Source organism: Dendropsophus ebraccatus, chromosome 12 (assembly GCF_027789765.1).
Source record: "Dendropsophus ebraccatus isolate aDenEbr1 chromosome 12, aDenEbr1.pat, whole genome shotgun sequence".
NCBI lineage: Eukaryota > Metazoa > Chordata > Amphibia > Anura > Hylidae > Dendropsophus > Dendropsophus ebraccatus.
Genome location: NC_091465.1, coordinates 36,101,423 through 36,126,539, shown reverse-complemented (window position 1 = coordinate 36,126,539; position 25,117 = coordinate 36,101,423). Strand labels below are relative to the sequence as shown.

At 40.4% G+C, this 25,117-nt stretch overlaps 1 protein-coding gene across 1 annotated transcript; it reads right to left on the bottom strand.

Annotated features, from left to right (window-relative positions):
• Positions 1-881: 881 nt before the first annotated feature.
• On the bottom strand, positions 882-25,117 carry LOC138768688 (5-hydroxytryptamine receptor 3A-like). Its single transcript, XM_069946640.1, has 10 exons — positions 25,057-25,117; positions 22,155-22,312; positions 18,669-18,713; positions 16,375-16,484; positions 14,987-15,156; positions 9,308-9,465; positions 7,832-8,036; positions 4,478-4,693; positions 2,858-3,027; positions 882-1,070 (listed from the first exon to the last, which is right to left on the bottom strand). Exons 1-10 carry the CDS (start codon positions 25,115-25,117, stop codon positions 882-884), a joined length of 1,482 nt encoding a protein of 493 aa, XP_069802741.1.

Sequence of the window (25,117 nt, the reverse complement as noted above, 5' to 3'; positions counted from 1 at the left end):
CTATAGATGGGGGACGCTGAGACCTTTATTCTTTATCTCTGTTATCTATATACTGGTGTCACCTTCCACTGTACTTTCATCTGTGATGATAAGAAGGGCACTGCTGGTAAATGATCTTTACAGAACAGGAAGTATCAGCTAAGTTTAAGGCCTAGAAGCGTGGACACTGCAAGATTTCAGGATTATTTTAAAATGCAGATAAAAAAATTTAAATAAAAATCACATAAATTAAACAGTATAAAGGGGTACTCTGGAGGAAAAACATTTATTAAAATCAACTGGTGTCAGAAAGTTATACAGATTTGTAAATTACTTCTGTTTAAAAATCTCCAGTCTTCCAGTACTTATCAGCTGCTGTATGTCCTGCAGGAAGTGGTGTATTCTTTCTAGTCTGACAAGGTGCTCTCTGCTGCCACCTTTGTCCTTGTCAGGAACTGTCCAGAGCAATAGCATATCTCCATAGCAAACCTCTCCTGCTGTGGACAGTTCCTGATGTGGACAGAGGTGGCAGTAAAGGGCACCGTGTCAGCCTGTAAAAAATATACCACTTTCTGCATATAAGTATAGAGTATGCACAAGTATTAAGTATAGGAAGAACTGTTGAGTGCACTTCTCCAAAACCCGAATGCCCAACACTTGACTCCCGATGGCTGGAAAAGTTGGATTTTCGGGTTCAGAGAACGTGGCAGAACCCAAACAGTTCAGCAAATTCGCTTGAGGCTTGAGATTTTTTAATAGACATCATTTACAAATCTGTATAACTTTCAGACACCAGTTGATTTGAAAACATTTTTTTTTACGCTAGAGCACCCCTTTAATTAATTCACGTCCATGTATGTGGGTTTGCTCTAATGGGCGGCATCCCCAGATGGACATGTATCTCATATAGCATTAATGGATTCTTTTTCTTTGATAAAGAGACCAGAATACCCTGGTTCTATGATATAAGATGACACAATTCTGTATTCTTTGGGGTTCCTAGTGCAAATGAATGGACCTGGTACAGATGTGCCAATGTATACCTTCTTGTAGGTTACTTTATAGATATGAGCAAAGCCTAGGAAATACAACTGAAATATTCCGAAACATTATAGAGATTATAGCTCTCATTTTGGATCTATTTCATAAACCTTGTACTTTCCTGTTGGAGCAGAATAAGAAAGAGATGCAAAATTGATGGGATGCAAATGATGCTTTAAAAGAAGAGTATATTTGAATTTTATCTTTCATGCTATGTGATCTAAGAGAAGCCATATACATTGCTAAACTAATCATCCGCTGCCACTTTGGAACATTTACAAGCTCGAATTTCAATGTGAAGGTTTAAAATGTAATTAAAATTACAATTGAAGAAATGTATTCTGAGAATTGTCCTTTATTTGATACCTGAACTTATGATGCCACTGGGAAGCACAGTCTTATAGGGAAGCTGGTGCCGATGAAAAATCTGCCACAGACCCCCACCTACTATGTGCTATGTTATACACTAATATCTTTGGGCCGCTCAGACACCTGTAGCCTCTGCCGCCATGCACTATGAATAGCCAATGTGTAAAAAGCATATAAGCATGGAAGGACACTGAAGCCTTCAACCCAAGAGTTTAAGAACAGAATGAACCCATCTTATCTTTATATTTAAAGGGATACATTGTTGAAAAGAATAATTTTCAAATCAACTGGTGTCAGAAAGTTATACAGATTTCTAAATCTTGTCTTCCAGTACTTATCAGCTTACAATCTGACACAGTACTCTCTACTGCCACCTCTGCCCATGACAGGAACTATCCAGAGCCGGAGAGGCTTTCTATGAGGATTCGTTCCTGCTCTGGACAGTTCCTGTTAAGAACAGAGATGGCAGCACAGAGCACTGTGTATAAGAATGCATCACTTCCTGCAGGACATACAGCAGTTGATAAGTGCTTTTAAATCGAATTAATTTACAAATCTATATAACTTTTTTCCTGCATACATCCTTTAACCCTTTCACGACCTGGGGTCATTGATGCCTCAATGCCCAGGTAGTTTTCATAATGATTCCTATGTCTGCCCCCTCTCCTCTGTCCCCTGCCGCTGTCACAATTTTGTAACAGCAGCAGGGGGGAGAGGGGAGGGGGCAGAGCTCACGGGCGCTCGCCCTGCACGCCCAGCCTTCCCACCCCCCGCCGGCCTCTGTAGCCAGGTTTCCTCTGTAGCGATCTCTTCGCAAAGCCCCGATGGACACCGTATAGAGAATTCTCCCTCTGTAGAGTGAGAATTCTCTGTCTGGAGCCCTATAGATGCTGCGGTCTTGCTGACCGCAGTATCTATAGGCTTAAATCTCAGCACCCAAGTGCAGCTCCAGTGTTGAAAGTTGCGGGGGTCCCTGGCCATCACTGATAGCCGGGACCCGCTGCAGATGACACAGGCGCAGCTCCTGCGCCTGTGTCATCCTGGATCATAAATTAACGTTGCTGCAGCATCAGTCATAGGCTGCAGCGACGTTAATTTACAGTGCGGCGGCGGGAGAGGCTTAATAATATTTTGAGACCCCAGAGTTTGCTGAATATTTTGTCAGAGATTATGTTTATGCATTTCAAAATAATAAAAAAACACATAAAACACATTAACTATATAATATATTGGTATATATTGGTAAATCTGCTCTCTTATCTTAACTTAGGGTATTATTGTCATGTGTATAAAAAAATCTTTGCTACATCTGTATGCAGCTTGCCATTAAACCATTATATCATTTTCCGCTTGTATGAATCTATGAATGGCGTCATTGCATGCACCACATGATTAGCATGGTAACAGCAAATATAGTGACTACACAAATATAGAATCGGAGGAGGAACATGTCCAGAATGTATCCAACCAGCAGCCATTCATTGGTGATATTCTCATCATACGTTTTCTTTACATGCTGTCTGATTAAAGCAATCTCTTTCAGGATATTAGAAAGTAACTTCCCATTTTCCTTTGTAGGTGATGCTTCCACTGATGTTTCCTTGTTGCTGTCGTTGTTTTTACAGCTAGGGAGATCCACTGTTAATTTATTAATAAAATAATTCATTAATATTAATTAATAAATATACTAACAGCAACAATACATGTAATAAGCATAATAATATACATGTAAAAATAAATATGAAAAGAATAAATAATGATAACTGAAATGGCTAAGCAACAACAACAATAATAATAATAATAATAATAATAATAATAATAATAATAATAATAATAATAAAAAAAATGTAATAAGTATGATAATTAATATGAAAATAATAAAACACCAAAAACTTTCTGTTATTGAAGTGAATAGAACAGTGTGACTCATTATTATGTGATTTTGATAACACTTTTTCGAGAGCGTTTAGGCATAGAATGTGTATAAGGACATTGTAGTGCATTGTAATTAAAGGAGAAGTCCGGAAAAATTCAAAAATACAGTGCTGGCAGGGGGGGGGGGGGGGGGGGGTCAGGGAAACATAATATAGAAATGCCCCCACTGCGCCGCATCACCAGGCTCACGGATGTCATTTTCTCAGACTCAGCGGGAAAGGGTAGAGTATAGTCCACTCAGCTAATCAGTGACTGTAGCGGGGCATCCATCAGTTGGGTTGGGATGTTGACGGAGGGTGAGAATACCGATGGGGGGTCCTGGAGTGGAACGGACGTGACGTGGGAAATATACGTATGTTCTTCATTAATTATATTTCTCCCACTCTCTGCCCAAACTGAAATTTTTTTCCCCCGTCGGACTTCTTCTTTAAAGTGAATCTGTAACCTCTTAACCGCTTACCAAGCTGGTTGCATCACGGGATAAATATCAGTGAGAGAATTCAGAACATACCTGTGTCTGTGTTTCCATTTGTATTAAAAATAATAAAAACACCTTTATTTGGGCTGTGAATGGTGTCAAAGAGGTGATCATGGATGAACAGATTCACTTTAAGCTCCATTCACTTCAATGGAACTGAGTTGCAAAACCCCTTCCAAACTGGAGACAGGAGTGGCACTGTCTCTGGAAGAAAGTGGCCATGTTTTTCTAATGCTGGATAATATACAGGGATTATTTTTAATAAAGTAAATTATATTGTATTAAATATAATACTGTATTTTTTTTATAAATATATATTTAATTAAATATATTATTTTATATATATATCTTTTATAAAAAATATTTTATATTTTATTATATTTTAATAGAATATATTTTTGTATAACATGTGTAACTCCACATGTTCCCGGCAGGTAAAGGCATAGGCATGATTTGATTATTTAAGTAAATGTACAGTACAATATTAAGATTCACCATAGCAGGATCTTTAGAGATATCAAGCCCCTGAGGAATGCTTGGGGATGTCAGCTCTGAAGCTAACAGAATAGTAACTGCAACACACACTACTACACGCTGTATGTATAAAGGATATCTACTTCTACGTTTGTGTACAGTAAGACCTGTTTAGAATAAGTCAGTGGAGCCAAAACTTACCTGTACCGCCATTTTCTTTCTGCTGAAAACATTCCGATGTATAATTCACTACTAGGTCTCTCATGCAAAGTAAGGCAGCCATTTTTACCAGGACCAAAGTCTTCATCCATCCTGGAATCTGTACATGGATATTCTGCTGAAGCACCATCCGAACTATAAAGATACTTTCTAACAGGCTGACAACCAGCAGTCCCATGCAGATGGTGTAGTAAACGCCTGATAAAATATGAAGAAACAATTCAGAGAAGACTGGTTGTAAACACGGTGGGACAGATTTCTCATTGTATGTGCACCATTAAATTTAGACACTTTAAGGGTACAAACCCACTTGACGTATTTGCTGCGTGAATCAGTCTTAAAAATAAGCAGGCAAAACGCAGGTTGGCTTTATACAATTGTTCTGCGTTAAAATACGCAATTGCGTATTTTTGAAGTGTGAAGCTACATGCGTTTTTCGCACAGGTTGTTAACAACTGATGCTTTGCTAACAACAAGCTTCACGCTTCAAAAATACGCAATTGCGTATTTTAACACAGAACAATTGTATAAAGCCAACCTGCATTTTGCCTGCTTATTTTTAAGACTGATTCACGCAGGAAATACGTCAAGTGGGTTTGTACCCTAAAGAGGGAGATTTATCAAACATGGTGTAAAGTGAAACTGGCTCAGTTGCCCCTAGCAACCAATCAGATTCCACCTTTCATTTTCGAAAGAGTCTGTGAGGAATGAAAGGTGGAATCTGATTGGTTGCTAGGGGCAACTGTGCCAGTTTCACTTTACACCATGTTTAATAAATCTCCCCCTAGTCTCTTGCCTGATAAAGGAGTGTGGCCTATCCATAAAGTGGCATGCTGCTGTCACTGAAGGGGACATAACCTAATGTGCTTAAAAAAAAAACAAACAAAAAAAAAAAACAAGGATTGATTTCAATAAAACACAACACTATTACCAGGCAAAGAATCTGCTACCTGTCTGACCTGCACCCGACCTTTGACTTTAGAGTGGAAGAATTGTATATAAACTTAAACTAGGCAGTATAAGATGTATAAAACCTCATGGGCCACTGTGTCTAGGTTGGCACTCTCTTAAAATTAGACAGTACTAGGAAATTCCCTCCAAATTTTTTTAGGTGTTAATCTGGCTGCTGAGACTTCCACCAATCAAGGGGCAAAAGACTGCGCTTCCCAACTGAGCACTGCTGGCCCTTCCTCTCGGAGATCAGTAGGCATTTAGACCCTTTACTTCCCAATTCTTCAGGTCACTATGACAAATAAGTTTTATTAGCTGACAGGTTTTTTTTCTTTTTTTTTCTTTAACTAAAATAGAACAATAAAGAGTAGAACAGTATGGAAAGAGAAGTTCAGGGCGGCCACTGATTCTCGAAGACGCACAAGAGCTACGGGAACATTAGCTAATAGGATTGTAAACAGGAAGTGGCTGGGGAATTATATGAACAATAAAATAAAAGTTGGGAAACTGACAATTATTTTAATATTTTTTTTTTACATTTTGAAGAAAAAAAGAGTTTTCTATTGTAATTATTAATGAAACTTGTTGCTAGTTCTATAACTTCTGCTTCCTATGCTTTGTATAGGATAGTGGTCTAGGCGAGACCACCAGGGGAGCTGATGAGAGAGACTAATGAGAGGATAAAGGGGGTTGCTTGCACATGGCAACCAATTGAGTTAGTACTGATTAGGTGTCTCTTTAAGGCCTCATTCACATGCAAAATATATGTACCACGGAGTCTTTACAGCAACAAACAGAATCCTTACAGCTCCATATTGCTTAGCCACTGGCATTTCATGCACCACTGTATGCAACCTTCATTATCAAATACTGGCCTTGTATCAAATAGTGGGTACAGTGTGCTCTCATAGATTTACACAGTCGCCTTATTATAGATCTGAACTACTTGGAGCTTGTATGGTCGTGCACCTTCTCTAAAGGGCAGCAGAGAGCACTGTGTCAGGCTATGTTCACACAACGTTTTTTCCGCTCCGTTTAAAATGACGTCCGTTATTTTGAGTCTAAAATAATGGACGTTATTTTAACAGCCTGGCCTCCCCTCAATGACTGATGTTTGCACATTATGTTAGTTTGGGATTACTAATTGGACTTTGGGTGTGTCTTAATTTAAAAGTCCATTGAATTTAATAGTAAAAACGGAGAAAGAACGGTGACAAAAGAAGAACTGTGTGTAAACAACTAATAAAAAACGTCCGCTGTTTGCAAAAGACGTCCGAAAATAATGTTCATGTTCATTATTTATTATATATGATGATATATATGATTATATATTATCATTATAAAAACGTTCATTTTTCAATGCATTGTGCACATTGGAGGTCCGTCTTCCCATTGACTCCAATGCATTGCCATTGCAGTCAGTTAAATCGCGGCAAAAACGGATGTTTTTTTAAATAGCGAAATCGGACGTTTTTTCTCCATTTTTGATGTGTGAACATAGCCTCAGGGTGCCTGCACACTACAGAATTCCCGTGTATAACCCACAGCGTATTCCGTCGCTCGTACCCACATGCGGTGACGCGTATCTCCGCCCGTGCCATATACACTATTCTATGCATGGGCGGATTCCGCATTTCGCCGAAAGAAGTGACATGACAATTCTTTAGGCAGAATGCGGAATCCGCCTGTGCATATAATAGTGTCTATGGCACGGGCGGAGATGCGCGCCACCGCATGTGGGTACGAGCAACGGAATATGCCGTGGGTTATACATGGGAATTCTGTAGTGTGCACGCACCCTTAGGCTATGTGCACACTACGTATAAGACCGGCCGTCGTATAGGAACGTCCGGTCTCTGGCCGGATCATCTCTTAAGTACTGGCCGGGTGATCTTTCCGGCCGCGGAGCTCTGATGCGGGCGCATCAGCATGCGCCCGCATCAGAGCTTCCCATAGCACACAGTGAAGTGACTTCCGGCCGCAGAAAACTTACCTGTCAGTTTGTTCCGGCGCCGCACAGATCCCGGCCGGAGCGTATACGATGAGTGTACGCTCCGGCCGGGATCCAATTGCACACAAGGCTATGTTCAACTCCGAAAAAACTACGGCCGTAGTTCTGCGGCGAGAACTACGGCCGTAGTTTTACTTAGTGTGAACACAGCCTTAGACTGAAAAGAAAACACCATTTCCTGCAGGACATACAGCAGCCGATAAATATGGGAAAATTAGAGATTTTTAAATAGACCTAAATTACAAATCTATGTGACTTTCTGAAACCAGTTGATTTGAAAGAAGATTTTCGCCGGATAACCCCTTCTTTAATAAATCTATTTTTATTTTTTTTATTTAATTAAGGTTCTTGCACTTTAACTTTTCTCTTCTTACCTAATAATGGTGTTCCAACTCCAGGTAAAGTATCCGAAATAACTATAAGAAAGACCGAGTAACCAAGAAGAAGAGTGACCTTGAATGATATCCTCTCTCCGCTCTCCGGGGGCAGATAGAATCCAGCAATGTCCATAATCATAAGGAACATACTAGGTACAATTAGAGTCAGAGAGTAGAAGAGTGGTTTTCTGCGGATGACTATCTAAAATTATACAGAGAGGATAAAGATTATATACTTTAAAGAAATATTTAAAAGAAAACACACACACACATATATATGTACACACAGATACTTTGGCCGAGGTTTTTAAAAAGTGTGAATTATTTTTAAAAGTGACAGTGCCCATTTCAATAATGATTAAAAATATATATATTTATCACCATAATCTACAATACAGAAATTGTCAATTTGTCATTCCTCATATTATTCCCTTATACCTACTATTGGCTCTACACAGCTACAAATTCCCTGCATTGTCTATTATGTTTCAAACTATATTGTTGCTACTGTTAATGCTATTACTACCCATGGTGCCACTGTTAGCTCTATACAGCAACAATGGTCTTACAGTGCACATTATGTTACTGCCCCTGGTGCCGCTGCTACTATCCCCGAACAGCTGTGTATTTTCTGTCCTGTCCATCATATTCTATACTGTACTGCTGCTGAGAAACCTTCAGCCTCCCAAAGGTGATCATTTTGGGTCCATTTTTTAAAAATAACAAATCCAATCCTATATGCTGTCTTCCTCTCCATCCTTTCTCTTTAAAGCGACGCCCCCTGGGCAGGATCATTATCTTTGGTGCCGATAGAGTCCAGCGCATGTGCCGTTACCCCCCCAAAGCAGCGCGGGTGCACTGATGAGGCCTGGCTTCTTTGCTGTAGGCTACCTGCACCACTCCAGGGCGTAACGGTGCATGCACTGTATTCTACTGGTGCCAAAGATGATGATCCTGCTCAGGGGGGCATCACATTAGAGAAGGAGGGTGTGGAGGAAGATCTGATAGGTAGGGCAGGAATGCACTAGGCCCCGCCTCTTTGACACCACCCCGTTGGGATAAAGCATATGTGCAGCTCCTGAGATCTCATTAATAGTATTCACCACTGTCTACTAATTTATTCTCATTACATATTATATGTGCTTCATATACTTCCAATTTACACTTTTATATGCCTGTATATGTGCAAAGAGAAAAGATAGTATTACACATAAATTCATTATCTTTCTCCCTCTCCACACCAAATCTAAAGAATGCGTGGAAGACAATGGTTTACCATACCCAGTTGGGCTGTTAAATTGCAATAGTCTGATCGTGCTCTCCACTGGGTTGTCAGGAGCCCATCGCCCACACCAGCTGGTTGGCTAGGCATACTGAAACAAGTCAGTTGACCTTTATCTAATTTTGGTGGCTAGCTTCTCATTGGAAAGACACCTTTACATTCTGCGATACAGAAAAATTATGTGAACTTACAACAAATTCTATTTCTCCTTGGTTCAGGCCATTACTGTGAAGAAGTACAACCTTAGAAGTTAGATTGACAACTTCCCATTCTCCATCATTTATGTAATTGCTTTTGAAATCTTTAAGTCGATAGTGTTTTCCCATCTGTCTTACACTTATGTCCTGAGCTGTAGAGAGAAAGGTATACAGTATTTTAGTCTATTTTATCCTTATTTGTTGCTCTTGTGAAATTATAGGAGCAGGACATAGGAATTGCCATATTTCATTGTTTCTTAACTAGTCATATTACTATTCAGATTTACTATACTTTTGCATATCCATTTATAAATTGACCTCATTTTCCACATTTAACTATTTTTAGTGCTTTTTACAAATGGGCCAGATGAACCTTCAATGGCCAGTGATCGGCTGAGTGAACAGGCCCTGCTCCAAGCTGTCGTCTCAGAAGCAAGAAGACAGGAGATCAGAAGGGGTGAAGGGGAGCTGTGGAGGGACCAGGGTAGGTGAGTATAGCTTTTAGTTTTGTTTCACTACAGCTCCAGCAACACATTGAAATACCCCTTTAACCTACATCCTGCTATTTATTCTACACCAGGAGTGGGCAACCTCCGACCTCTAAGCTCCAACCTCAAATCTGGCCCCTGAGATCTTCTGATGCGTTATAAGGCTGGGTTCACACACAGTATATTTCAGTCAGTTTTGTGGTCCTCATATTGCAACCTCAACCAGGAGTAGATTGAAAACACAAAAAGGCTCTGTTCACACAATGTTGAAATTGAGTGGATGGCCGCCATTTAATGGCAAATATTTGCTGTTATTTTAAAACAACGTCTGTTATATTGAAATAATGGCCGTTATTTACTGTTATATGGCGGCCATCCACTCAATTTCAACAGTGTGTAAACAGAGCCTTTCTGTGTTTTCAATCCATTCCTGGTTGAGGTTGCAATATGAGGACCACAATACTGACTGAAATATACGTAGTGTGAACCCAGCCTTACACAGTATAACATTGAACGCGGCAACCACCAGGTACAGGAAGGCGCCATGTGGGACACGCACAGCAAACTCCTGTGTCCAGCAGTGCATGTCTTCTCCTTTGTCCTTTGTCCTTTGGGCATTATTGGCGGGTAAAATATAACACTAGGGGCATCATTAGGGATTAGCTACAATATTAGGCGCATCATTGGGGTTAAAGAGGTTATATAGCACTACAAAAACATGTCTACTTTCTTCCAGAGATAGCCCCACTCTTGTCTCTAGCTTGGGAGGGGTTTTGCTGCTCAGTTCCATTGAGATCAATGGAGCTTAATTGCACACCGCACCTGACCTGGAGAGTCGTGTTGTCTCTGAAAGAAAGTGGCCATGTTTTTGTAGCACTGGATAACCCCTTTAACTACAATGCTAGGGGCATCATGGAGGTTAATTACAAGGGTATAGAGGGATTAAATACTATTCTAGGGGCATCCAGCTTGGTGGGATTTTATTACAATACTAGGGGCATCATGGAGGTAAATACAATATTAGGGGTATCGGGAGAGGGGGCATTTGTTATGGACTAGGGGCATCATTTAGGTTAACTACAATATCAAGGTCATCATGGTGGTTAACTACAATATCAGGGGAATAATTTGGGCTTACTATAACACTAGGGGCATCATAGAGGGTTAACTACAATTCTAGGGGCATGGGGGGTTATTAACAATTCTATGTGCATCCGGAAAGGTAGGTTTAACTACAATACTAGGATCCCCTTTGGGCGTTAACTACAATTCTAGGGGCATCTTTGGGCGTTAACTACAATTCTAGGGGCATGGGGGGGAGGGTTAATTAAAATTCTAGGGGCATCCGGCAGGGTGGGGTTTAACTGCAATACTAGGGGCATTATAGGGGTTAACTACAAAGCTGGGGTTATCGGGAGAGGGAGGGCATTTGGTATGGACTTGGAGCATCATGGGGTTAACTACACCTGGGGACTGGGGTATCTGGGGCCCACCAGTGTAAATGATCCTGGGGGCGCATCAATGAAGAACCAGTGAGAAAAGACATGTCAGTCAGTTTTATTGCAAGTTCTAAAGCTGGGGGCCCACTGGAGGATCCTCTGGTTGGCCAGTCCGACACTGAATGCAAACAGCATGGTAGGTTATTAAAGGGGTTATCCAGCGCTACAAAAACATGGTCAGTTTTCCCACTCTCTTGTCTCCAGATTGGGTGGGGTTTCAAAACTCAGTTCCGTTGAAGTGAATGGAGCTTAATTGCAAATAACACCTGACCTGAAGACAAGAGAGGGGGAAAAGTGGCCATGTTTTTGTAGCGCTGGATAACCCTTATAACAACTCTAGGTGCATTCAGCGGGTTGGGGATTAACTATAATACTAGTGGCAGTTGGCTTAATTACCATTCTAGGGGCATCTGGTGGGGTAACTACAATACTAGGGGTATCGGGAGAAGGATGCACAATACTTTGTCTTTGCCCCAGGTACTGCCAAAAAATGGCCCTCAAATGATTTTGTAATTGCCCAAATGGCCCTTGGCAGGAAGAAGGCCCCCCCACCCCTGTTCTACACTATGCTTCAAAACTACTCTTGAATCTTTGCAGCCCTTCTTCAGCCCCACAGGAGCAAGGGAAACCTGTAGAGACCATGACAGTGACAGCACTGGCACCATAAGGCCCAGCTTGCCCAAAGATACCCTTTCCATGACGTATCATTCGGTCTGGGCTGTGATGTTGAGTCTCAGTATACCCACTCAGTAAACGTATCAGGTCGGAACAGCAAGCTGACAAGCCTCGCCTTTCAAGACCTATTCAATCCCCCTTGGTAACTGGTCTTAGAAGTTGTATTTTATTCTTTCTTTAAACTCTTGTTATCCTCTTACTTGGCTTATAATCCTCCTCCTGCACAAAGCTTTATTACAGATTGCATTTTTATCAGAAACTACTGTCACCATGTTCTAGTGTTCAGTGTTAAAGGTTTACAATCATCTAACAAAAGACATCTTTCTATTGCATCAAAACTGAAGGCAAACAGGGCCTTTCTTTGAGAGTTGCATTTTTAAGCAAGATGAAAGGTTACGGGAACTCCCAAGGCAATATTTGTGGCTGTGTTTTGATAGCTGCCTCCCCATATATAATGTATGCACATAGTAATAAGGGGGTTAATTCATGTCAGCCATTGTAAGGAAAACATGCAATCTAGGCCTCACAAATGCAATAAAAATATTTAAATTACATTTACTAACACGTCCACTATTGCCATGGCTTTTCCCTCTATTTGGAAGCTTTATAACCTGAATGACTCGGAATCACCCGCTTAGAAGATGAATAAAAAATAAGGAATAGATAGGTTTCTTTCCCTTGCAGATTCTGATCAACTTAGAATAAATTAAAACTAAACTGTACACATTTCCTTGCAAAGGTCCATATCAAGACTGGCTCCTATTTGTATACTGTAACAAAATTGCCCAACTAGCACTGATCTTGTAATGCTGACTGATCTGGGCTCTGCTACTTGCCTTTGGTGGTTAACTCCTCTTTTCTGACAGTTCCTGTGCGATCCATGAAAGCAGATACCTGTCGGCTTCTTTGCTTCTCCGAGCCCGTGCTCTGATTCTTGCCAAAACTGCATTTTCAACTCTGTTTACTTGGCTGCACACAGCCACTTTCTTGGATTTAAAAGGCCAGTGTGTCTCTCCTTATTCTTTCATCTTTAGAGATGAGCGAACCGGGTTCAGGTTCGAGTCCATCCGAACCCGAACGTTCAGCATTTGATTAGCGGTGGCTGCTAAAGTTGGATAAAGCACTAAGGCTATGTGGAAAACATGGATATAGTCATTGGCTGTATCCATGTTTTCCAGACAACCTTAGAGCTTTATCCAAGTTCAGCAGCCCCAGCTAATCAAATGCTGAACGTTCGGGTTCGGATGGACTCGAACCCAAACCCGGTTCGCTCATCTCTATTCATCACGTATCCTGACTTACCCTTTCATAGTTAAGGCTGTGTGCCATCTTGAATGTGCGTTGTTGGTTCACCATGTTCCTAGTGAAGGTGTTTGGCATTATCTACAGTTCTTTTTCTTTGTCCATGTCTAGCTCTCGGACTATACTTGCCTGTCTGACCCCCTTCTGTACTATTAGCCTCCTCCATTGCCAATCTGGACTGTTTCACCTGCATCAGAACCGTCCATCTTCCTTGACCGTCCGCTTGTTTAGACTACAACTCTGCTTCTTTCCTGGTACCATTATGATTACTCTTGTTAACAACCCAGCCTACTAACTATGACTTGCTGTTAAATCTGGAATACTGACTCTAAGGTCTCAACTTTTTTATACTTATTTTGTTAACAGTAGGGTTTCCTAAGAACAATACAGTATAATATACCAAATAAAGGCTGAAGCAAGAAATGCAGCAGCAATACTTTATGGAATATGATGAATAGGTCTTGATCTGGACCTTTGCAAGGAAATGTGTACAGTTTAGTTTTAATTTATTCTAAGTTGATCAGAATCTGCAAGGGAAAGAAACCTATCTATTTCTTATTTTTTATTCATCTTTTAAGTGGGTGATTCCGAGTCATTCAGGTTATAAAGCTTCCAAATACAAGGATTAAAAAGCCATGGCAATAGTTGACGTGTTAGTGAATGTAATTTAAATATTTTTATTGCATTTGTGAGGCCTAGATTGCATGTTTTTCTTACAATGGTTGACATGAATTAACCCCCTTATTACTATGTGCATACATTTGACTCCCGGCGGCTGAAGAAGTTGGATGCAGTCCTAGGGCTGCCAGGAAAACATGGATCTAGCCTATGGCCATGTTCACATGGCGTAAGACACCAGCCATTCCATGACCCCACCGGGTCAGAGAAGATCATCCCGCATGCAATAAAGATCATCATAAATGCAATAAATATTTTTATGGCATTTGTGAGGCCTAGATTGCATGTTTTCCTTACAATGGCTGACATGAATTAACCCCCTTATTACTATGAGCATACATTTGCCATAGGCCATATGTTCACACTACGTAAGTTTCATAATAATCACAGCTGTTGTTGCCGATTTTCAACAAAGGCCGGGATTACTATGGAACTTACATAGTGCTGCTATCTGTGTACACATAGTATACACTCCGGCCGGGATCCCTAGAGGTGTCGCAAAAAACTGACATGACATTCACTGAATAGTAACCGCAGAGAACCTGTCAGTTCACACAATGGAGCATGCGGCTCCAGCCGCATACTCCATTGTGTGCAGCGGGGAATTTGGATGTGGGGGTGCACTGATGCGCCTGCATCTGAATCTAGCAGGAGTGAAGATCATCCGACCGGTACTGCAGTACCAGCCGGGATGATCTTCTCTGACCCGGTCAGGTAATGGAACGGCTGGTGTTTTATGCCATGTGAACATGGCCATAGGCTAGATCCATGTTTTCCTGGCAGCCCTAGGACTGCATCCAACTTCTTCAGCCGCTGGGAGTCAAATGCCAAATGTGAAACTTTCAGCAAGTTTACTCCTCCACTAATGATGAACAAGGCGGGAAGGGTGTAACATTGGAGGCCTGGTAGTAGCATCTACCATTATAAAACTGATCTTAAAAGATTACGTTTCACTGAATGAAAAATCCATTAGCTCCTCTCTACTTCTGTGTATGGCCAACTATAGCCCCTTAAACGAAAATTCTACATACTATTGTGAAGCCAACTAGTGAAGGAGACGGAACAACTTTGTGTATCATATGGGAAGTAGTAGACGTTAAGGCTGCAGGCAGTTGTCATAAGTAGTGGTTTCATGGTCATGACTCTTCCATTACTGAGCAAATACACATATGGAACTTCTGGGGATCTTGTAGATTCCACACTAAAAAAAAAAAAAAAAGATATCCAGCATTTACTCCATATTACTTTAGCTAGGGTACTGTACAGAAGGCACGGCTGGCTCCAGGCTTGGGTGATAAAGCCCATACCTACTGATTACCGGAGTCTGGCTCCATTATAGTCTGTAATCAGCCAGGTGCCCACCCTGGGAGTGGTGTAGCTGCCGTGCACTTTGTCCAGCTATATCGATTATATAAATTGCTTTTAATAATTGACTTTAAATAATTTATTCTTTTCATATAGGAATTAGATTTTATTGATATTTTATGACTTAGTGAATTAGTTAAGGAATTATATACACTTACAATAATTTATGCACATAAAAATACAGGTATGCAGAGGGCCTGTGAAAATGTGTGAGGAAATGAAAGCCTGGAAGCTACTATTTTTCTTTGCTAATGGGTTTGAGGCTATGTTCACACACCATTTTCTTAAAGTGAAAAAACAGGCATTCTTTATAATAGCCATTATTTGATAAGGACCGCCGTAAACAATGGTCATGTCATTTTTTGCGGCTGGTATTGTCAAAAAATGCTTTCACATTAAAAATGGTGTGTAACCATAGCCTGACACTGTCTAATCAATGAGAAATTGGGTAGGGACGCAACCTAAGACAAAGGGAATGGTGATGACCAGTTATCAGTTTATTCACATATTTCATGGAGAAGTAAATGTCCATATACAAGACTTATATCTAAGACTTTAGATGGCTGTCAATGCAAGGTGTATGGGCCATCCCGAATAACCACAGGCAGATGATGGTAGGGGTCGGCCATGATGGAAAATTACAGCTGATCCCTTTCTTGTGCCAGCCGTGCCGGATGTTCCTGTGCGTGTAGAGGACAAGTGGTGGGAAGGAGACATAACTTAAGGCTGGGAGATTGTTTGGCAGTCATTTATTGAACGTGTATGGCCACCTTAACAGACAACAGACCTTAATGGCACAACAGAGTAGCCCGAATATTCTGTTATCTGCTGTCTAATGTAGAGAAAATTAAACATTACCAAATAAGATTTAATTCCTAAACCCCAGAATAGAGGGTAAAAATCTATGTTCGGTTCCAATAATTCCAAACTAGAACTTACAATTCTAACTGTTGTTACTTGACTTCTTACTGCATTGGGTATGTAAATGGCTGTATATCCCACTGTATATATGTTGCTTGTGGACAATAGGTGTTGGTATTAGATTGGTACTTACAACTCTAAAACAATTATGTCTGGATTCCAGATAAGCTGGGCAGGAATGGAAATTTGAGTTACGTTGTCAAAATCCTTTGGGTCCCATGTGAGAAATTCATCCACCCAAGACTAAGAAAAAGTGAAGAAAAAAAGCAACAGGATCAAGAAGTACAGACAAAAGAGCAGAGTACATCAGACAGGTAACAAAATAATACTGACATGAATAAGTGTCCTGTAAGGATTGAATTTATAACAGCTTAAAGGGGTTGGTCAACTTTAAGTCAAATACAAGTTGAATGTACAGTATTAGTAATTGTACTCACAGCACTTACTGACAGCAACTCTCTGTGTACCTCATAGAGCTTAAATCAGACTCTCCTCCTCCAGGCTGCCCTGCTCTGTGGTGAGTCTGTCGTTAAGATGGCCGAGCATGGAGGAGCATGTGACCATACCCCACCCCCAGAGCCCACCACTGAGCCTGTAGAGGCCTATGGAGGACACAGGGGGAGAAGCATAGTCAAATGCTCCTCCATGCTTGTCCATCTTAGGGACAGAATCGCCACAGAGCAGGACAGCACAGCTCTATAGGGTACACATGGAGCTGCCATCAGTTAATGCAGTGACTACAGTATACTGTACACTGAGCAATTGTACTGTACAGTGACCAACCCCTTTTATAACTTAAAGGGAACCAATCAGCCCTATACCTGGAAAAAAACCAGTTTAATCCCCCGGGTGGGTGACAGGCACAGGCGGGGAGGTAGTCATCTGGGCGGCTCCCCACCAGTGTCTAGTCACCGTGCTCTGCCTGTCAGCGCGCTCAGAGGGATGATTGAAAGGCAGAGAGGTCCGTTACTGGCCCAGATGACTACCTCCCCGTCTCTGCCTGTCACGCGCCCAGGTGATTAAACTGCTTTTTTTTGGGTATACAGCTTCAGCTGCAGCCATGGCTGGTACGTGCCACGGGCTGCTCAGAAGCTGTATACAGCGGTTTAGGGAACCATACCAGCCCAATTGGCCTGATTGGTGCCCTTTAATGTATTAATATATGATGGGGCCTATAGAAAGATCTCCCATTTTTATTTCTAAATAAAGAAAAAATGTTTTTCTTTTGTCTAAATCTACACAATAGGATAATAGTCTGAACTGGATAGACACATGTCCTTTCTCAGCCTTAGGCTATGTTCACACTTTGTATGAGACCGGCTGTTCCGTGACCCGGCCGGGTCATGAAACAGCCAGTCTCAGAAAAGATCATCCTGGCCGGTACTGCAGTACTGGCCAGATGATCTTTACGGCCGCTGAATTCCGCAAGCTCCATTGTGTGAGCTGACATCGTTTTCTGCAGCTGCTATTCAATGAATAGCGGCTGCAGAAAACTGACAGGGATCCCGGCTAGGGATCCCGGCCGGAGTGTATACTATGTATATATGCTCCGGCCGGATTCCCTCAGCTCTCAGCACAAGGTAGGTTCCATACTAATCACGGCTGTTGCAACAATGGCAGTGATTAGTACGGAACTTACGTTGTGTGAACATAGCCTTACAAAGTATGTTTGTACTTTGTATCTGAGGCTGGAGATCTCCTTATAGACATTCTTTAAAATGGGGTTATCTCTACTGAGGTTCTAGTTCTAGGTTCTAGCCTTAGACAGTCCTTCTACTGAAGAAAAAGGCAATTACTTCATAAGGATTAAAAACATACAAAAACTTTTTCATATCTGTCCTTGAGGAGGAAACAGATGGCTTTGCATTCAAAGAACGTATTCTGACTCATGGGCTATATTCACACAACGTCCAAAAAAAAAGAGAAAAGGTGGGCATCTTTTCTATTTAAAAAGATGTCCGTTATTGCCGCAATGTGATTGACTTAAATACAATGCTTTGAAGTCAATGGAACGGCAGACGTCCAATGCACACAGTGTATAAAATGACGGACGTTGTTTGCGTGGACGTCAAAATAATAATCATGACAATTATTTTTGGACGTCTATTTCAAACAGCGAATGGTATTTTTTTAGTTGTTCACACACAGTTTTTCTTTTTTCACCCTCCTTTTACTGGACTTTTCAATTAAAGACACATCCATAGGCCAATAAGTCCACCTAAACTAGAATATTGAACCAACAGCGATCACTGCACTGATGGGCAGCCAGACAGTATCGTTTTAAAACGTTGTGTGAACATACTGTAGCCATAAAGGTGGTAAAGTGTAAAGATTTTGGTGCTTAAAAGTCAACACACTTTGAATCTGAACTAGTACATTTGTCAGAAAACAGGTCCCCCTATGATTTATTTATTTGCCCGGGATCACCTGTTTAAGCCACATGTAACTTCTTAATAATTGGTCCTTTTCATTCTGAAAAAGAAGAAACAAAGAACTAAACAACCATATAATAAAAGTTTTATTAATGTGGTGTCACTTAGAACTTTCCACATGCTTATTACTCCTAGAGAGAAATCATAAAGAACAGGGTTGGGGAACCTTCGGCCCCCCAGCTCTTGCAAAACTTTGGTTGTCCAAGCATGATGGGAAAAGTCGTTTTGCAACAGCTGGAGGGCCAAAGGTTCCCCATCCCCGATATAGAAGCCACCAATATATCTCCACCAATTGCTGGCACTGGTCTATAGTCCAGAGAAGAGGGCATCTCACCAGAGCTGATTTTAGTTTTTCTGCTACCTGAGGTATAAACTAAAATTGTGCCCTCCTATTAAAAATCTATGGGAAATGCATGCAGAATATCTGAATTGTATAACAGTGCCAGTAAAGTGTACTGTATACCTCTATATAATATTTAAATAGTTACCAAACATTTACTGACCTCCTGTTTCTGACTGCCTTGCATTTCATATCTGTACCCAGCCATCATTTACAGGTCATAGGGTCAATGGAGCTAACAATACTGAGCTCCACAGATGATGGGAGTGTTTTATAGCAGAACAATGTGTATAGCAGTGTGCTATGCAGTTGGAGTGGTGCACTACACATTGTCATTGTGCTGAAGGTCCTTGAATCTTGCTACACTTCAACAGTACAGTAAAGTACTCTTCATGTGCTGAACTTTGGGATCGGTTATGCATATTACACAGTACAATAGATGTAAGAGGTGATGTATACAATAGACAAGGATCTGCTGAGAGCTGTAGTGCACTGATGGGATTAAGCGCTATCATGCTACACTTGTAAGCATGCAGATTTTCTTTGTAGATGGATCATGGCCCCTACTGACATCAATTAAATCTTGAATCATATCCATCATATCCATCTTGGTTCTTGAAAAATTATAACCCATAATGCCACTGTGAAGTTAAAAAATGCCATTCGGGAAAAAAGACTGAGCGTATAAGATGACCCCCAACTTTTCCAGTTAAAATAAAGAGTTTGGGATATACTGGTTGTATAAGACTATCCCTCTTCCAACGCACTCCAAATAAAAATTTATAAAAAATATTAGACAGCAGTGAGATCTGAGAGGCAGGGAAGGAGGTACAGTAATATCGGTAGGATACAAGGGTGGCCAGATGGCTAAAAGAGCTATGTTTTTCTGGGCACAGCACCACAACACCACCGTATCTCTTTTTTTCCGTAAACTGGACGCCTGCAGCTTGCTCTCCCCTTCATACGGTCACCGCACATGACGGGGATGCAGCCGTTTTTTTAGCTCCCCCACCGTATGCGGTGACCACAGATTCTCCAGTCTGGTTCCAAAGTTTTTCCACCACCCGCCCTATAAGACCACACCCGGCGTAAAAGACGACTCCTGACTTTTGAGGAGATTTTCCTAGGTTAAAAAGTAGCCTTATATGCATGTATTTTTAGTTGCATCGTGTCACTATAATTTTATTGTGTAAAACTACTTTTGTAGGAATGCCAAACCGAAGAAATGTGATATATCCCCAAACAGACATACATACAGTATACAATATACATACAGAACCTATCTATAGTCAATTGACTGTATAGTCAATCAATATACAGAAATTTCTAGGAACTTGTATAATAACTAGGGAGAAATAAATGGACTACATGTACTTTATACTGTATATGTCCTTCCTGTTGTATTAATTTTAGTCAATGGAGATGGAACACTGGATTGTACATCCACTCCACATGCTCCACTAGGCCTGGAGGACAAATCTATTTTGCAAAAGAAATCATCAGTACCCAAACTGCAATGGACACTTAACGTTATTTGTATATCTTGTAGATTTGAATAATGTCTGGTGAGTTGTGGGGAAGATTTGTGGTTTATTTAATTGGTTTATCTCATGAATGGCTTGGGATTAATTTCCTGGAGCTTTGAATATTATTTCAAGAATCAGGATTGAGGTAATGTATTGTAAGTATCATTTGCTTAAGTTGTCTACCTATGGACAGAATACAACAATAGCATGTAAAACCTTTGGAAAATACATCATCAATGGTTAAATGCAAGAAAAATACAAAGGAGGTAAAGAGCTATGGTAGTAGAAAAACTATGGCATGAGTTAGAATACAACACTATTTAAAGTAAGAGATAGAAGCATAAGATATTGCAAAAGGTATAAAGAACTATTGTCAGTCAGGATAAGACACTACTGTAAGAAATACCTTCATCCTCAGCACCCCATGCACAATAGGAAACTATCAGCAGGTTAGATTTAAAAGTTCCCCTTTAAGAAATAGTAGGATAAGCTATGGTTGTATTTAGTACAGTGGGAGTCACTGGGATACACTATGGTGGGAGTAAGTATTAGGTGGTAAAAGAGGCTATTGCATGAGTTGGTAGAATAAGCTGAGGTAAAAGTTAGTGGTAAATGTACTGTAACAGAATATGCTAGAATTAGTAGAAGAAGCCACAGCAAAATTAAGCAGAAACAGCTATGGTAAGAGTTAAAGAGGAAGTCCGGTGGGGGTTAAAAATCACAATAGGCAGGGAGTGGGGGGACATTGAAAAGGCAAATATACTAGATCCCTGAGCCTGCGCTGCGGCCGCATCACAGAGCTCCTGGACCCCGATGGGTGTCCTCTTCTCCCTGGTTCCGGGTAGAGATATCTCTAACACCCGGTGGTATATGACTGCAGCCCGAATGGAGGCCGGATACCATGGTCTAAGGGGAAGGAGTAAGAGGCTCGGCTGATCCATCTTTTATTTATCAAACTGTCTCCTTAGTTATAGCCGTTAGTGGCTTTCTTTCTCTGTTTCTCTGTTGCTGATTGGGCGATACAGAGTATATACAGTGTACACACGTCACAACTACGAAGGAGGACTGTACTAATCTATTTATCACTAATATGCCTGTTTGTTATCTGTGACTTTGGTACATTTCCTAGTACCTGTGTACTTTAACCCCTGATGATCCGTGGCCAAACACCACAGGGAAACGCGTTGGGTTATTTATGCTTTATGTTTTGTAACGTCAGTTAACTTTATGATTTGTGACTGTCACGTTAATTAAAATTATTTTGAATATTAGTTAATAGTGAATTTGGGTCTTGTCGTCCTACAATCAGGATCGGATGATCTGGGTGACCTACAGTATATCTAGCCTGCACTTCATATTTATGGTTGCAAAAGGTGCAGATTTGGTGAATATCTGTTTTTGTGGCGTTTTTAACATTTTAGCCGAATGAATAAATGTGATGTTTTAGAAGTGCGATACGCCCCTGTGATTTTAGAATTTAGAATAACCTACTGTATTATATAAATTTGTAGAAGAACATATGGCATGGATTAGTAGATAGTAGGGTCCTTTCTTAAAAACAGTGATATAGAGAAGTAAAAAAAATACAAGGAGGATTTGGAAATGAGTAACTTACCACACCCAGGATAGCGTATATGACCATATCTAAGTGCACTACTGTAGCTGTCTTCCAGTCATGTACTGGTCTCATTCCTTTCTTGTATCCCTCCAGCAAATATTCATTAAGCCTTACAAGAGTTGGCTTAAAGGATTTTGAACGATTAGTATTTTGGGCTTTAAAATAAAAAATAAAAATCTCAAGTAAAAGAAACTTTTATACTTTTTACTAATAATATTTAATATTATATTACATGCAATTCATTTTATGCACAGTATTTATATTTATTTTACTTGTTTATTTGTATTTAATCATTTATTAATGGTCAAACATTTTAGATGGCTTTAGGTCTTCTGGTCCGCCCTTGGCTGAGCATGCAGAAAGAAATGGAAGAAGGCTTCTGCCAGACTGCTGGTGGTGGCGGCCTATCCTCCTGAGAACAAATAGACTGAGCATCTTTTAATCTAACCTGCCCAAACCTTCACTCATGGAAGATAGCAGGGAAATTTCAGGGTGCTCCATTATATGGCTTGAGGGTTACGCCAACTTCAATGTTTATAGCCAACATAAAGATAAGGCATCAATATTTGATAGATATTCGACATCTGGGACCTGACAAATCAACAGAATAAAGTGTATATGGTGGTATTGTAGGTAGTTGAGCTTCAGTACGAGCCACAGACTGATGAACAGATGGTTGTGCATTTCTCTAGAGAGCATTACAACCTCTTGACAATACTCCACTACAGTATACAGTAAGTCAGCATACCCTTTTGCCGAGACGCTAACAAGTCACTTGACAATACACGAGGTGAAGTGTTCAAATGCATTGTCCGTGTCTTTTTATGCAATTTTATATAATGTTTTATTCTTTATTAGTTAAAAAAAAAAAAAAAGATTTCTTATATCTGTGGCTCATAACTACGGGCACATATAACAACTGCACTCAGTCATACGCAATTTTTTCTGCCAATCCACAGGTTTCCCCAGAGGCAGGAATATACGTTTATTCTATATATTTTGAAACAGCTTCTCTGGTCCTGTATGATCGGGGGGGGGGGGGGGGGGGGGGGGGAGTATGACCAGGAGAACCTGACTCCTGGTGGCTGGAGAAGTTGGATCCAGCCTTAGGGAGTCCTAAAAATCATGGATACAGCCATAGCTTCAGCTATTTGTTGCCTTATTTATGTATCTAGATGTTGGTAAAGTTCATTAGGATGTTATGTGCATGGTTTATCTGTACCCTGATTTTATTATTTGGGTGTTGCAAGTATTACATGGATAGTATGTGGCATTGTCATGGTGGATCAGGATCTGGCTATGCTCAAACCTTGTATAACGCTGGGCGGCACTCGGCACGTTCCTGCAGCTAATACCTCTGTATCGGCTGCAGTAACATTATCTTTTTACAATTGAATTGCTGGCACAATTGGGTGTGCCCACAATTTAATTAACCATTGGTGACAGTGTAAAGATCGGCCGCCCGGCCATAGTCTACATTGTATGAACAGCTATTGTTTCCAGTCGAACAGCATTGCGTTGAATTCAATGCAATGCTGCCCCTACAGGAAAGAACGGACGCTGACTTCATTGCAATCAGTGTCCGTTCTATTAAAAAAAAAAAACTTTGGGTGCTGTATGTTATTGTTTATCAGGATGCTGAGGTCTGCTATACATCTAAAAGTTTTATGCCACTACCACTGCATATTTACCATTTGACATTTTTTTTTCTTATCTAAGTGCTGTATAGTTTGCCATTTGACATAATTTTGACTTTTCTATTCTAACCCAATTAACTGTTTAGAAAATACAGTATTTATGTTGGCAGAAATGTTTTTGAGACAATAAACAATATATATGTCCCTCCTATAAAATTTGGAGCAAGTAAATAGTGTAACAAACATTTTCAACGTTTTTCAACATTTTCAAACGTTGAGTCATTAGCTCAATATTAATCCTGATCTTCTTCAGATTACAGTCTAAGGCTGGGTTCACACTACGTATATTTGAGGCTGTATGTTTGAGGCTGTATAGCAACCAAAACAAGGAGTCGATTGAAAACACAGAAAGGCTCTGTTCACATAATGTTGTAATTGAGTGGATGGCCGTCATTTAATGGCAAATATTTGCTGTTATTTTAAAACAACGGCTGTTATATTGAAATAATGGAAGTTATTTACCGTTATATGGCGGCCATCCACTCAATTTCAACATTGTGTGAACAGATCCTTTCTGGGTTTTCAATCCACTCCTGGTTTTGGTTGCTATGAGGACCTGACATGAGGACCAAATACAGCCTGAAATATACATAGTGTGAACCCAGCCTAAAAGCTACGTCCCCACCACCTACTAAATATCGCAAAGAAGAACGGCCGGAAATAATGTTCTTGAACGTGTTCTTTGCGATCTTTAGTACATCGTGGGAACATAGCCTAAGGCACAATTTATATGGTGCCTGATTTTTCTGAAAATGTCAGGGTTTGAACTGGAAAAGAACATATCTATGTTGCCACTAGCAAAGACCTCACTCATATGGTAACAGCAAGGTGTAGGTAACAGAATAATAAAGTGTTACAATAAGTGATAATGGATCTGATTATTTTTGTAAGCATCATCCAGTTTTTGACAATCATGTTTGAAAAAAACAAACAAACATTAGATTGAACAGGTTGAACGTCTTGTTTTACACAGCTGGTAAGATACTAAACACTAAAATATAAAGTCTAGTATTGTATTGAGATTTTCTTGGTGAGGCTAAAACAAGTGGAACTCTCTGACTCTAGGAGATGATAACTTACCAATGCCAAAAATCAAAATACACTTCTATGTTATACCAATTTATTCTGTATCTCTGTGTTAGTTTATGGGGCCACATTTCTATTTTTGCATGCATATGAAGGAAAAAAAATTGCTAACTTACCTGTGCAAACAATAAGCAGAACAATGAAAAGGGTGTTAGAAAAAAGGTTGGTTGGTGCCAT